Genomic DNA, 16,957 nt, shown 5'->3' with positions numbered 1-16,957 from the left:
TTCCCTCCAGATATCACGGTGCTCTTTGCACATGCATTATGTTCTGGTTATTTTGTATGACAAAATGCTTTCTATCTAAAAAAAGAAGGCACAGCCATGGGCTCGGCATTATCTCCCCCCCCCCTCCATTGCTAACTTTTATATGGAATGTTTTGAGCAACATGCTCTAAATTCCTCCCTTTAAAACCCAAAGTCTGACTTAGATATATTGACGATGTTTTCACGATCTGACCCCCGGACACTAGACATTTTCCTTAGCTACCTAAACAAACAACACAAATGCATACAGTTCACAATTGAGATTGAAAAGCAGAACACACCTCTGTTTCTAGATACACTTGTCACACGTCTTCTTTCTGGCAGTCTTTCGTTCACTGTTTACTGGAAACCAACACATACTGGCCAATATATACACATAAACTCCTACCACCACCCAACACAAAAACTAGGTGTCATTAATACTCTAAAAAACAGGGCTTTGAAGATTTGCTCCAATGAACAAGCGCTTAGAGATATTTAAAGTTATCAGCAATACTTTTCGAAAAAATGGTTACAGCCAAAACACTATTAACAAAATTCTCGACAAGACCTCAATAAAAAACAAAGATAAATCAGACTACAATAAAACTATAACCATTCCTTACATTAAAGGGACATCAGATAAAATAAACAGAATACTACAGAAATACAACCTCAAAGCCACCTTTAAACCTCTTGCAAAATTAAAAAGCTTACTCAACTCATCCAAAGACCCACTTCCTCCACTGGCCCATCCTGGAGTAGACCGTATTTATTGCACCTGTAATCTGCCATATATAGGGGAAATGGGATGCACAATTCCTATCAGACAAAAGGAACATAAACGACACATTAAATATAATACCTATGGTGAAGTTGGGCTTTCTGATCATGATCTGAACATCTTGCATAGAATTGACTGGAAAAGCACCAGTTATTTACATCACACCAAAACATGGTATGAACGTAAATTTAAGGAAGCCTGTGAGATTCTTATCAACCACCCTAATCTGAACAATAATGATGTTCTAAAAATCCCAAACATATGGAAGGCACATATTCTACCCACAGAACCTTTCTCCCTAAGAGTTAACTATAAACATTACTGTAGATAATCCAGAATCTTAAATCTAATATAACAATTGTCATGTTAAATATAGGACATCATTGTTACTGTAAGAAAACTATCTGTATGAAAGAATGTTTCTCTTATGTTATCTTAAATCGAATTTAGCTTTGATGTAGTTTCTAAATAATTAATTAATTTTTCAATTTTATCTGTTTTTTTTTTTATATATATATATATATATATTATATTTTCACTAGAGGTCATGCCAGTAGAATAACTGTTGATCAAATCATTGTTTCTTTAGCATACTGTGTGAAATGTAACTCAGCTTGTCCTTGTATATTTGTATATACTCCAGATTATGACCTTAATATGAAGTTCGAAATGTCGGGAAATTAAAATAGTTATTTATAACACGGTTGTAAAGTCCATAATTTCTAAATTGAATTGCATGGAGTAATATTAGGGGAGCGAGGCGACCGTGCAACTGGAAAGAAGTGACGACTAATCATTCTTTCTTCTATGAGGTAATGCTGTTACCGTTCGTGCAATGTGGGGAAGTGCTCCCTCTTGCATTAAAATGGTCTTGTCCAAACATCATTGTTGCTGAAGTTGCGAAATTAAACTGTTCAATATATCACAGTATTTCTGTGCTGTAATCGAACAAGTTACTGGTCCTGCTGGAATGATGTCCTCATAAAAAGAATACCCTGTTATAAAATCTGCCATGAAGCCACACCAAATGGTAATTTTCAGTGAATGTAATGGGATTTCCTGGAGTGCATATGGTGATTCGGAAGCCAAATTTGACAATTTGGGGTATTTACAGTCCTGTTCAGATAAGAATGTGCCTCATCTCCCCACAGAATTTTCAAAGACTAAGCTTCATTTACTTCCCATCTGACAAGAAACATCAGAGCAAGTGTCAGTGGATTATCATAATCATGTAGCAGCTGCTGTATTTTGCTGAACTTGAGCAATGTCCTCAAATGAAATGTAATGATTTTGCACAAAACTTTCCTTACTGCAGAATAAGACATACCAATTGTTGTGCTACTTCATGGACACTGCTAGTACCAGCAACATTTTTGTGTAATCTGTTGGCCACTTCAATTACCTGTGGTGGCACTGGTTTCCATCTTCTGCCAGGTCGAACTTTCAAAGATTCTGTTTCTTCAGACTTAAGAATCATCACTCTAACTATGTTTGCTGACAGAGAATCTTTGAGCAAGTTCTGGCCAGTTGTAAATTCATGAAGAGCAGCTGATGCATTGCACTCATTAAGGTAAAATAACTTTACAAGTTTTGCATAATAAGGTAAAGTGAGGTGCATGTTAAACACGACTGTCAGTAGGAATGCACTTGTGAAGCTTTCCCTTTACTGTATAGTTCTTACTATGCCAGCAAAACTGGTGTTTAACTTTGTTTTATGCAAATTTTAGACTTCCTGGTCTACAATAACACCACAGTCCCCCTGTTGGTAACTTTTGGAACTTTTTTTTTTTTTTTTTTTTGGAATTCTTCTTCCCATGTCTTGATTAGTCTCACCTACCAAATTTGGTGACATTCTGGTTGTTAGATTGAGCTACATAAGGCTCTGAAAAGGGGAAGTTTAATTATAGCCACTCTGCATATTGTAAAAGTAGCTAAACAGAAGTCACAATTAAACTGGTAAGCATATAGAAGATAAATATGAAGGTGAAGGTAACAATGTTCAGGAAGCTATTGAAGAGGCTTAGAAAGAGAGGATAGAAATCGGAGATGATAGAGCTGTCATAATAATTGAAGATAGAGATATTCTGGATGTCTGAACTAATTATTTTTGAAAGATTCTTAAATGAAAGAAGCAGCAATAGAGAACATTCAAGAATTCAGTCAGAAGCAGATAATAGTACTTATGAGACAAAAAACCATCAGCAACCTGAGTTGTCAAAAGCACCTATTAAATAGTTGGAATTGGACTCAAAATTCTCAAATGGAGAGATGTAAAAGTTTTGCAATGGTTACTAATAGTGCATATTTCAGAAATATGCCTTGATTGCAGTGCCTCACGAAGGTCAAATTCTGGACGATTGAAGTAGAACTATCATAGCACCCATTTATAAAAAAATAAAGCAAAACAAAACTCAGTGTGTGAAGTACAGATGAATGCGTTTCAGGTAAGATTTCGGCAAGTGTACTTGAGAAGATAGTAAGAAAAATTGTTGAAGAAGATGAACAAGCAAGATTCAGGTTAAAACAAGGCTGTCAAGATCAAAATTTTAGTTTATTACATCAATTTCCTGATACTTATCCTCAAGGGTGTAGAGAGTACTGTGACAGTACTACATGATTAGTAGTAATGTTGATAAAACATTACTACTAATGTTTTATCAACATTATCACTAGTAACTACTGGCTACATAAATCTGTCTAGATCTTGGTCTTCCTTTGGGTCTCTTTCCTGCCATCTTACCATTAAACAACCTGTTTTGCCATTAAATAAGCCTGCTCTGCTCACACGTTCCTCCATGCTAACATTATCATCCTCCTTTATATCTTCATTTTTAATAATTCTGCCATTGATGCCATCTGTTCACTCCCCTAATTTTTCTCATATTTGTGGTCTTTTGTCTTTGATCAACCTTTTTTAACCCAAGTTTCAGATGTGCAAGTTAAAATTGCTTTGAACGCACTATGTTGCTAGTTTAGTGTTTTAGCTACTTTCTATCTTATTCTATATAAATTTATTCATCTGTGCCCATACCATACTAGCTTCTCCCCACTCTGTTGTCTGTTATCAATTTCCATATTTAATTTGAGATCTTCACTACAGACTGTTCCTAAATAGCTGGAATATTTTGCTCATTCTGTAGGTTCCCTGTTGAGAATGCATTTCAGTTTTTCAAAGTTCAGGTCTATGTTCATAGTCTGTCTTTTTATTGACGATCTTTTATTATTATTATTATTATTACAGGTATCTCCATGGAGTCAGTAGACTCATTGCAGGAGACTTAAACTATCAAAACAATATCTATCATACCTCTTCTGGAATTCATTTACAGATGAACTCACAACTGAGTTGGGCAATGCATTCCACTCATTCACCACCCTCCAGGCGAAAAATCTAGTTCTCACAGTCTTGTTAACCACACTTTTCCTTAATTTCCAGGGATGACCTCTTGTTCTTCCATCACTATTACACAGCTGAAATATTTCCCCAGCATCAGTCTTATAAAAAATCTTTTAGTAATTTAAATGCTTCTATCATATCCCCTCTTCTCTGCCTATCAACCAACCTCTGCAGTCCACAAGCTCTCATTCTATCAATGTAGGGAGCATTGTTTACATCATTCACCAACCTAGTCACTCTCCTCTGAACCCTCTCCACAATCTCCTCATCTCCAAGGAATCCAGGTGACCAGACTTGAGCACAGTAATCCAAATGTGTAAGTATCAATGCCTTATAAAGGGGAATAATAATCTCTTTATCTTTGAATGTTAGTGTGTGCTTCAATAACCAAGTAATCCTATGTGCAATCTTGGACACCTTAGCAATGTGCCCTCTGAACTTCATCTCCCTATCCACCAACATCCCCAAGTCCCTAGCCACATCAATCTCTTGGAGTACTGTTCCATCAGTGTAGTTCACAGTTGGTAATCTTTTAATCCCAAAATGCATAACTTTACACTTTTCCACATTGAACTGACATTTTGCCCATTTTGCCAGCTTATTTAAATCATCTTTAAACTCTCAACATTAGCTTGATTTTTTATTGCACTACCCAACTTTGTATCATCAACAAACAACTCGATATCTCTCTCTTCAAGCCATTTCCTATAATGTTTATGTACAAATTAAACAATAACGGCCCAAGGACAGAGCCCTGAGATACACCACTGGTCACCTGCCTCATACTGGACTCTGCTTCTCCATACACCACTTTCTGGTATCTCTCTCTCTGAGCCATTCTCTTATCCATATCACCAGTTTAGTATCCATCCCCATCTGCTTTAATTTGCGCAACAGTATTCCATGGGGTACCCTGTGAAAAGCCTTAGCAAAATCCAGGAGTATCACTGTGTAGCCATTTCCCTTGTGCAACTCAGATGTCATTCTATTATAAAAAGTTAATAAATTACTAAGGCAGGATCGGCCTTTAACAAAACCATGTTGGCCCCTATAGAGTATCATATTCTGATCCACCCATCCTTGAATTCTGTCTTTAACCAACTTTTCCAATACTTTTACCACCACTCCCAAGATGGTGATTGGTTTGTAATTAACTACAGCAGTCTTAGAGCCACCTTTATGCAAAGGAACCACTTTGCCTTCCTTCCACTCCTTAACCAAGTTCAAACTTAAGTTAAGTTAAATAACCAGGTAAGAGACATTGACACTTCCTTTGCACATTCAAGAACTGGGTTTGGTTATGTTGTCCTGGCTATTTCTCAATGCCTATTCACACACACGATCCCACTACTGCACGACGCAGAAGCTTTTGCCTGCTGCATTTCTGCCCTGGGCCGATTTGCTTCTCGTTAGGCAACCTTGGGGCTCTGAGCTCCCTCAGAATGACCATATTGATGGCGTGCTTAGTACGGACATCCGATCAACCTAGGAACTTTGCAAAACAGACCTCCATTTCTCAAACCATCCACCAGCCCAAGCAGCTGGATTACAAGAGACTGCCATGACTCCCAGATTTATGACAGCTGTTATTCAATTTAGTTAAAGAATCTTGAAGACTTGCACTGGATTTATTTAAGACATCATCATCTGCATAAAGCAAAGACTAAAGTTTGATATCTATGATTCTGATATGTCAGGCTTAATGCCACTTTCTTTCATAATGTGATAGTATAGATCACATATGGGCAACCCCCCCGGCCCTCTACTTCTTTTGATCCAGCCCTAATCTATTTCAGTGAAGTTTTTCTGATTCATGTTGGGAGAAAACATGGTGCGTTCTACTAACTCACATTAAGCTGAATGTCATATGACTTGCGCAAAACACACCATGTTTTCTCCAACCAAGGTCTCTTTCTCACTTTGACTAGTAGCGTGTGTGAACGTGTTACAACGTGTCAGTTCGGTACTTGCGTTGGTGTTGTGCTTTGTTCAGTGCCTGCATTGATGTTATGTTCTGTTCGGTGCCTGCATTGATGTTGTGTTCTGTTCTATTCAGTGCCTGCGTTGATGTTGTGTTCTGTTCTATTCAGTGCCTGCGTTGATGTTGTGTTCTCTTCAGTGCCTGCGGTGTAGAAGACAGTTCTGAATATCGCTTATAAATTTGGGACAATTCAAGGGTTATTGCAAAAAAAAAAAAGAAAAGTAGATGCAGAGAATCGTCAATTTCAAGACAACTGGATGGAGGATTATTATTTTATTCTGAATAAAGGTTTGCCTGTACACCTATGTCTTTTACCGGATTTTCATTAAACTAGCTTCCTGTAAATCTTTGAATTTTAATTGCTTACAACAGGGGGTTCTCAAACTGGTTGCAGTCGAAGGCATATTCGAAGGAAGAGAGTGGCGGGCACTAATATCTTTTTCTATGAAAATTTATACTTGCTTATCACATCAAATGATAACAATTAACAAATTAATTAACAATGAAAGTAGGATAAATACACATGTAACATTTATCAGACAACTAAATTAAATCATCACACAATAAGCAAAAACATATCTCTTTGCTCTGGATAAAACAATAATCTTCTTCCCAATCATTTTTGAATTTATAGGTTCATTGTTTTTTTATTTGGATTACTCATTTTGGGGCAAAATTTTTAAACATAAGAAAACAATGTATGGTCAAAGTATGCCGACAACACCAGTGAAGTGGTGACACATCCCTCAAGTGCACAGTTGCCAGTAGACTAAATACATGAAACATATACACCAAATTGTCTCTGGTGTGACAATTTTGTGCATATGTTTAGACTATACTTGCTCTGTGCAATGTTCCATTTATCACATATATGAGGGTGGTCTGAAAAGTTCTCGGCCTAACAATGAAAAAACGAATTTATAATTTCAAAATTATAAAAATTTTTATTATGTTGAAAATTTTAATTTTCAACATAATCGAATTCAGCTGCAAACCTCTTGATTTGAAGAAAAATGCTGACCAGCGAGGAAAAGTTTTAGTTTTGGGAAGAGATAGCAGTCAGAGGGAGCCAAATCTGGAGAATAGGGTGGATGTTCCAACAATTCATAGTGCGGATCCCTTAATTTTCCCATTGCCAAAACAGCTTTGTGGGCAGGTGCATTGTCCTGATGAAAGATGATTTTTTTCTTCTTCAAACCGGTCTTTTCTCATGAATTTTTTTTGTCTAGTCTGGTTAAAAGATTGGAATAATATTCCCCAGTTATTGTTTAACCCTTTTAAAGATAATTAATAAACAAAATGCCTTTAGCATCCCAAAACACTGGTGCCATGACCTTTCCTACTGATGGAACCGACTTTGTCTTCATTGGCGCTGAACAACCGGCTTCTCTCCACTGTTTTGACTGCTGTTTGGATTCTAGTGTGTGATGGTGAATCCAAGTCTCATTTGTAGTAATAAATCGATGCACAAAATCTGTTTTATTCTTGTTAAAATGCTCCAAGCACTGTTAGAGATTTTCATGCAAGTTTGTTTTTGATCTGAGCAAGTGCGGCATCCATCTTGCAAAGCTTTTTCATTTGCAATTCTTCATGCAAAATATATTCTACATGTTCTTTTTAAATGCCTATTGTCTCAGCAGTTTCACTCACTTTGACTCAGTGGTCATCCAGTACCATATTTGTTCACTTGATCAATGATTTCTGGTGTTGTTACAATTTTTGGACGTCCTTCATGTGGATTATCTTCAAGGCTGGTACTGCCACGTTTAAACTTGGCAGCCCATTTCTTAATTGTCAAAAACGAAGGAGAAGAGTGCCCATAAGCTTGTATGAACTTCGAATAAATTTCTTTTGGAGTTAAACCTTGTTTTACAAAGAATTTTATAACTGCACGATACTCAATTTTATCCATTTCAATTGATACACACAACACTTTTGCTTTAGACAGATGCATAAAACAAACTACTTAATAGAATGTCTTGCAATTTCACATGGATGCTTATGACAGATGTACCAACTTTGAAAAAAAAATCGTGCTGATAGTGTTGCCATTTATGGTCAAGGCCGAGAACTTTTCAGATCACCCTCCTAACTTGAGTGTTTTGAAATCTTTTGATACCTTTCATCCACTTTTTTCCAGAGCTACAAAAACTTAAGTATAGATTTTCTGTACATTCCCACTATTTGTCATGAAGTGTAAATCTGATCCTGACAACCTCTGTTTCACTGAAACGAAGCTTGTTTTTCTCCAAGTTTCTCTTCCACAATTTTTCTTAGCCTCTTCTCAAATATGCTTGTATAAATAAAAATTTTATCTGGAACGCTGGTAAAATGAGAGAAATGTCACTGAAATTCATATATTCAGTTTTATTTCTCTTTTAATAGATGAATACTATGAGAAAAGAAAGGTGCGTGAACTGTATTATTGTTTGAAATATGAAATTAGTTCTCTAAAATTAACTAAATGCTTATATCATCAAACAAATTATGCACATAAAAGAAACTGAGGTGCCAAAAACATATTGCTTCATTGCACATTTTGGGAAGTAACAGCAAACCAAAGTTTGCTTTAGTTCGCTCTTACTTCATGGTGCACAAATGGCAATTATCAACAATTCACTTTGTCACCCTAATTTATTTGTGTAGTTGACAAATGTTTATAAAAGCTGAATAATATATATTTCTTAACCAAATATATAAGTGAATTATAGTTTCCTTTGCATTTTCATAATCATACGAATACATTCATTTGATCATGCAAACATTCTATATTAATTTTAATAAGCTAATATTTCACATTACAAAGCACAGTTCAGATGACTTTCCTTTCCTTTCTTTGTTGTCCCCCCCCCCAATCATTGATTTCACTTTTTTGTATATATTATTTATTCTTATTAATAAACTATGCTCACAAACGTGTAATAGCCATATAAAAGAAAAGGGCAACTATTTGTATTTCCAGAAGTGATCACAATATTACACATTTTTTTATTCAAAGTTCAGAAGAAAAGAAAAGATATAATTTCCAGTGTTATTTGTGAACTTGGAAGCAGATAATATTTATTTATTAAATAATGATATTTATCTTTTTTTGAAATAGGTTTCTAAACCTTTTGAGAACCTGTTGCTTAACTGAAATAAAAAAATGTTCATAAGAATGATCATCTTAAATATACTTAATTCTTAATTTTGAAACTTTACTTAATAAAAATTATGTGTAAGTTTCATTTTGTGTTTATGCTGGTTACAATTTTAATTTTCAGTTTCATAGCACTTCTACCAACTTTTTCCTAGTGCTGAATTATGAAGTATTGTAGTTACTATAAATTATTAAAAGTGTACTTTAGGATGATTTTGGAAGTATCTTGAAAGAGACAAATTTTATTTATCTGCTTGGTTACATTTAGACATTTCAGCAAAACATTACATATCCTAGTAAATTATCACATTAAAATGCCATTAGTACTGGTAGGAGTAGTAAAAATTGCTACAGAAGTAGCAAGTATTAACATTATAATACCTGTTTTCATATTACTTTGATGAATGATTACTATTATAGTAATCAATATAAGACAAATAGTAAAACACATTTCACTTTTGCAGTCAAAAAAAGGTTGCAGAATTCATTATTCTTAAAGAATGTATACACACTTAACTGTCTGTCATTATGCTTTTCAGACTAGATATAAATTAATTACCAAATGTGGTGTGACCATTCATAAGATCATAACTGATATGTAATGGAACCTTTACTCTTATAAGTATGGAAACACAAATGTGAAAAAGTATAAGCATGTTTACACAATACCCTGTTCAGCCTCTCATGGAGAGGCAGCAGTCATATGCATGCATCATCACTGATCTGATTTGAAATTATAAAACTGCAGCAAAATGATAAGGAGACCTTAAAATTCTAACACTCTAAATTTTATTATGCTGCCATGCTGTCTACAGATATATTTGGTTTTCCATAGTGAAAAACCATGTAAACGCAGAAATTAGGCATTCGTTCTGTGAAGTTATTTTTAAATAGGATTATGAATAAGCAATGAATAAAAAGTGAACTTCGACTTTTCCATGGCTTGAAATGTCCATAATTATTTTTTTGTCAGGCAAGAACCACGTGCAGCTTTTTGAAATTGTAGTTTCCTACATTATGTCATGTATACATCTTCAGATTAAATGCAAATAATAATAATAAAAAAATACATTAACTGATATTTGTAAATTAATAACAGTTATACATCAGATGAACATAAACCAGATGTTGAATACAGCATCGAGATTGATGTCAGACACGTGGCTCATTGTTGCAGTGTGCTGCTTTACTTCTCTCATAACCAACTTTATTAATACAGAGGTCTTTGATATATGCTCACCAAAGTTAGTTTGAGATGAGGCCTTGGTTTTTTATTACATTGGGTTGACATTGTATTATTTTGCTAGTGTCTTTAAATCTGTGAACATAGTTATTGAATTCTATGTATGACATTTTTGTGAGTTGCGAAGTGCTTCGTGTTTTTTTGTAGTGTGAAATGCTAATCCTGTCCAGGGCCGGATTTAGACTTGCTGATGCCCTAAGCTATACAAAACCCAGAGGCTCCCTACTGTTTTAAATTACATCAGCTGGTCTCAGAAAAATTTAAAATATATACACCTTTTTAATATATGAAAATATATTGTCATTATGGAGCATACTTTATTACTATTTTATTAAAAAAATAATAAAGTATGCATTTACAAAATCACAGAAATAATTATATAATAATTATTTCTGTGATTTTAAATATAATAATTAAAGGGTTTTAAAAACGACAAATAAGGCTCAAAAAAAAAAAGAAGACAAAATATCTCAATCACTTTTACAATGCACCAAAATTATTTTAATGTTATATTTTGTATATTTAAAATTATTTAGAAATTATCATTGTGATATGTCTGACTTCATTTGAGTGATTTTTCAACGAATATTTTTTTATCAATTTTTATATTTTTTTGTTTTTTTTATTTGAGGCAGATTGTGAGGCCCTAAGCTGTAGCTTTTTTAGCTTATACTTAAATCCTGCACTGGTCCTGACTGATAAGCCCATTTCTTGTCCACATTTTCGATATGTTTTTTGAAGCAGATTTCTCCAGATTAATCCAGCTGTCATAACAGATATCGCATGTACAAAAATTTTGTATGCTCCTGGTCATTTAAGAAGAAAATGAGGTCGTTTTGGTGATCTTAACATCATAGACACTTTTTTTATAGTGGCATGAAGACAACTTTTAAGCTATATTGCTTGAATATTTTTGCCATTTTATATGTGACATTTTTATGTAGGGTGAGAAAATGGCACTTTGTAGTCATTTTGTTGCTGTATATGCCTGGAATATGTAATGGTCTGCTTAAGATTGTATCCATTTTTAGGAGCATATCTTAAAGATATATTCTTAAATACATCTTGATGCTATATTCAAATGATATACAAAAAAATAAATAGTGAAGTTTTTAAAACTTAGACGTGATTAATTTGGGCCAAACAAATAATTGTTTCATGATTCTATTCTTGAGGGACACTTGTGACATTAAATTAAGAATTATAAATACGTTAACAGAATATTTTAATGCTTGTCAAATATATTAGTCTAGAACTAACAGACTATCCTCAGTTGTTTGATAGGAACAGTTTATCATGATTATCTGGAATAAAATTCTTTGTGAACAAAATTGCACTTTCAGCAGAGTAATTAGGCAAACTTAATTAATAATTAACTTTTTCCTGGCAGTTAGCAGATTTGTGATTACAAAAATATATCTGTTTGAATTGTTTTGTTATAATTTTGAATATTCCCACTGATGACTTTTTTTTTTTTATGATAAAAAAAATCATGCATTACATTATAGAATAGGTATTATTTCTGGGAAAATTCCCATGTTACTCCTCTGAGAAAAAATTATTTCTATGGCTATTTAGCCTATTTTTGTTTAGGAGTGCCCTTTTTATAATGTCATTGGCTTTTACTCAAATTTTAGGGCATTACTGATGTTTTATATAGACAGATATATTAAAAATATATAGGAGGAATAATTCAGACATAGCTTTGTAGGATGTTGCTGACTGTCTTCTTATTCAGCAGCATCCCAGCATGTGACGATATACATTCATCTGCTGTTAAAGGAAGTATGATTGAAAGGAAGGGGGGGGGGGGTTGGAAAATGTGGGGATAGAGAGATGTGAGAGAATTACTGGTGAGACAAGGGGTATGTAAACTTTTGAAAAACCTGTTTTTTTTTTATATTATTAAAGGTGGGCTGATGAGAATACTTTGGGAGGGGGGATGAAAATAGAAATTTTTGGGGAAGGGGAAGGATGTGATGTGATAAGATCAAGGGTCAGAGTAATGGGGTGTAAGCCATTTCGACAGTGTGTTGTCTTTGGAGTTTGTAGGAGAAGTGGAGACTATGTCATGCCGGCTTGGTGTATCTGTGTTGTTTCCTATTGGTCAGATCATGATCTAATATTTATCCTTTCTTTTAGTGTTACACAGTGAATAACATTCATTTTTGAAATTATGGATTCAATAAACGTGTTAAAATAACTCTTTTTTTTATCCCTTATAAAAAGAATTATTTTAATGCGGTAGAATCCATAATTTCAAAAATGAAATCTAATTTTTATGTTATGGAGCTTCCAACTCTAAGAGATTATGTAGGGCTGGTGGACGTTTATTGAGTTTTTGTCATGTTTTATGGCTATCGTTTCCGATATTCTAAGCATTGTTTCATTTTCTTGTATATCTAAATTGTTTTGTTTTCTTGTAATCTTGTAAAACAGAAACATACTCCACAAATCGACAAGGCCATAATAATAGATATACATCCTACAAAGCTATGTCCAAATTATTTCTCCTATATATTCTTAATATATCTGTCTATATGAAACATCAGTAATGTCCTAAAATTGAGTAAAAAGCCAATGACCTTATAAAAAGGGGCACTCCTAAACAAATAATAGGCTAAATAGCCATAAAAATAACATTATAGAATGTTTTCTTCTTTTGTTCTGCCATCAACAACAGACTTTAAGATAAACGGACTAGAAACATAATAATATACTGTATACAGTTTAGTCTAATATCTGCATTTAAAGTTAGAGCTGTATTACCAGGAAGTATGTTTCTTGATTTTAGTGGTGCTTGCTCTGAGACACAGCTACGAAACTGAGTTCATCATCATCAAATTCCTGCAATGTACCCTTAAGGGGGTGTACAGGATATGATAGTACTACATGAAAAATTTACATCATTACTAACTTCCTATCTACAATTTTCCTCCAGATCAGTCATATACTTGTCAAAACTCCAATATTATCAGATCTTCTATTTCTGTCATCTAAGGCACTTTGTACCATATCACTCCACCTATATCTTGGTCTTCCTCTGGGTCGTTTTCCTGCCATCCTGGCAGAGAACACTTGTTTTGCCAATCTTTCCTTGCCCATTCTGTTTAAATGACCATACCACCTGAGATTAGCTCTGCTAACACATTCCTGGATGCTGACAATGTGAAGTTCTTTCCTAATATCTTCGTTTTTAATATGATATTGCCATTGATGCCATCTGTTCACGCCTCTAATCTTTCTCAGGATTCTCATATCTGTGGTCTCTAGTCTTTGGTCAAGTGTTTTACTTCTGACCCTGCTCTCAGATCCATAAGTTAAAACTGGTTTGAACACTGTCTTGTATACAGCTAATTTAGTGTTCCGACTAATTTCTCTCTTATTCCATATGAATTTATTCAATCGACTTCCTACTATACCAGCTTTATTGGTTTTGTTGTCTATTTCCATATTTAATTTACCATCTTCACTAAAAAATCGTACCTAAGTAGGTGAAATGTTTTGCTTGTTCACAATGCAGTTGACATTTTCAACGATTCTGCCTATTTTCATTGTTTTTGTCTTTATATTGCTTTTATTGCCTCCTCCAGATTAAATCCTTAAAGCTGAATCACCTAGAACCGTAAACCATCAATTGTTTCAGTAGGATAAAAATGTTTACAAAAAAAATTCTCCATTCTGGAATAATTGTCTGAGGATCAAAAAGGATTTGTTCTTTTGGATATTTATTTCAACCCCTGTGAATAACCAACATAAGCCTTACTACCAGAATTAGGTTATTTTATCTGGTAAATGTTTACTTGAAATTTATTAAATTCTGTTTGCTTTTTTTTTTTTTTTTCCAAAAAGATTGCAGAATAAAATTATGTAAATGAAATACATTTTGCCATTCCTTTCACCCTTAAATACTTTTGCCTTTAATTAGGAATTCATAGAACTGCTATAGCTCAACTTCATTTCTTTTAATGTATTTCAGTAGTTCTGTTTTACTGCTCTTCATCCTATCCTTAAAACAGTATTAACTATGTATTTAGCTACTGATTTATTAAACATCTTAAAACATAAAAGCACTTGCCATGATAATCAGGTAATAACTAGTGGAAACAACGTATATTTTGAAAAAAAGAGAACTGGAGTCCTAGTATTGACTCTCTAGGACTAGATACGTTGGTAGCCTGTGGTCATTTGGCTGAACAATCCAAATTTTGCTGACACTATAACATGAAAAACTACATAAATAGTTTTTCATGTTTGTGACTTATGTATAATACTCATTATCAATTTTCTGCAATTGTTTTCTTTCATTTAATTTTCTATGAAAGGTTTTGGACCTCTGACTTGACATAATGATGATAGCATATGTATTTCTTATGCTATTGTAAGAAGTTGAAGCTCTTACCAGCAGCACTAATAATTTCGATGTGCACTGTCAGATTTGAATCCCCCAATCAATATATAATAATGTTTCATTATTATACATTGACATCTTATGAACTGCTTTTCCTAATATATGCAAGCGTGCATGCAGTCATAACATACTCTTACATACTTGCTCTGATTGTGACTTACATATTTTTATATATGATCTGTGGGTGTGCATGTGTGTATGCACATGCAGATCCAGAATAATTGATTAGCACAATTATCTCCTGATGAGGTAATTAAGATGATTCTAAAAGTGCAAAAATAATTATTTTCACGTGTTTTTTTTTATAACTAGTTTGAGATTTTGGCATTGTATTATACCCATGTAGGATGTCAGTTCAGTATGGTAAAACATGCAGAAGTAAAAGGAAAGCCTGAATGGGTGAAGAAATTCAATCCATAGAAATAGCATTGAAAGTGGTGCTGCACAACTCTTGTTGAGTGAAGAAAGTTTATATCCAGACATTAGTTGGAAAGATATTACTGTATGGGATTAAAGAGGGGTGATTCTGAAATGCTGCTTGTACAATCCAGAAATCATAGAGATTTCAACATATCATAGTCGACCTTTTGAATTGTTTGAAACCAGCCATGTTCCAAAAAAAAAAAAAAAAATCAATGTTTGCTAACTAATCTATGACTATGTCTGTTTTTATACTTCTTATCCTTAGCCAGAAAGGAGGATAGCACAAATTAGGTTTCATGTTCACCATATATTATGGTTAAAACAACTTGACTGTTTCTGGCCATTGTAGTAAACATGTAGGAACTAGTACATATCATTAGATAAAAATTCAAGATGGCAGTGCAGGACTGTATAGAAGATTGATATATGTGTTTTTCGTATTACTTATATTTATCCTGTTGTATTTTTGGAGGCAATTAAAAACAGTATGTGGAGTAAAGTCATAAAACCTTCTTTATATACAGAGAGTTTATATTTATTATACAGTATATATGCTTTCTCATTACAGATAGCATATATACAGTATATATGTTATCTGTAAGAGTTCAAAGTCCATTTCCAAATTCTATGAAAATGTAATTTTTTGATCATTAAAATTTAAAAAACAACCAAAAAAAAAACTTAGCCTAGAATTAGAGTAAGTTCTTTCTTTCTTTCCCTCTCTCTTTCACACACATGCATGCACACACAGTTGATTATTCCTATCATAGTTATAAAACATTAATGTAGAATTAAGATATAAAGTGAATCAGTATCCTTTCTTTCAGGGTGATGGAGATATCAGTTCTGCTGTTTCTAAGCCTGAAGCTGTTGTTCATGCAATGAAGGTAATTGCTAATAAAAAGGTTAATTCTTTAAACAGAATATCAGAAAATCAGTATATCAACTACTTAGTAATTACAACAAGAAAGTCTTATCATCTCAACCAGTCTTGCAGTAAATGAGAATGCATAGAAATAAAGATTATTTGCAAAATGTAATATATTAATAGCTAATCAGCATAAAGCTCCTGTCTACCATGAGCTTTAGGAATGCATGGGAAAGCTATTACATCCTCCAGAGGAAATTTTCATTGTATATCCTCTATATCTATATTTCCTCTATATCACAGTAAGAATGTCTTTTCATGAGAAAGAATTGGATTCAAATAGTGTAGGATATGGGAACTTATGTAAATGATTTTCATCTGAAGTTACATTAGCTGGTCTGATTTGCATCAGGAAACATGTGCAGTTGACCTTAGTTTTAGTTTTCCTCACAGTAAAATTCTGTTCTAGGATTTGGGATGGGTGGGTGGGGTGGAGTATCCTTTCCATGCCAGAAGCAAGCACTGCTAAATTTCCTTAGACTGATTTACTGTTAATATGCATTTACACATTAAGTTTATACAAGATTCATCATTTCATAGCTCTTCTCTGTCAGTGATTGAAGTTTGTGGGGCTCTCAATCCTTAAGCTCAACATTCTTCCTGTTTTTATCACAAGAATGCTTCTGGTGCAAG

At 33.7% G+C, this 16,957-nt stretch overlaps 1 protein-coding gene and 1 non-coding gene across 2 annotated transcripts in view; one reads left to right on the top strand and one right to left on the bottom strand.

The window, feature by feature from the left end:
* Nucleotides 1–16,957, top strand: part of Ccdc85 (coiled-coil domain-containing protein 85) — a 208,710-nt gene that overhangs the window by 92,139 nt on the left and 99,614 nt on the right. The window contains exon 6 of the mRNA XM_090398714.1: nucleotides 16,224–16,283. Within this exon, the coding sequence (XP_090254840.1) occupies nucleotides 16,224–16,283 (60 nt within the window). The remainder of the gene's footprint in view (nucleotides 1–16,223; nucleotides 16,284–16,957) is intronic.
* On the bottom strand, nucleotides 5,486–5,769 carry LOC150102620 (signal recognition particle RNA). The gene has a single exon (XR_016548968.1).

The sequence above is a fragment of the Typopeltis vanoorti genome, chromosome 10 (assembly GCF_054136105.1).
Source record: "Typopeltis vanoorti isolate ZY-2024b chromosome 10, IOZ_Tvanoo_1.0, whole genome shotgun sequence".
NCBI classification, from domain to species: Eukaryota; Metazoa; Arthropoda; class Arachnida; order Uropygi; family Thelyphonidae; genus Typopeltis; species Typopeltis vanoorti.
The sequence above is the reverse complement of the archived record's forward strand: the minus strand, read 5'-3'. Positions and strand labels throughout refer to the sequence as shown.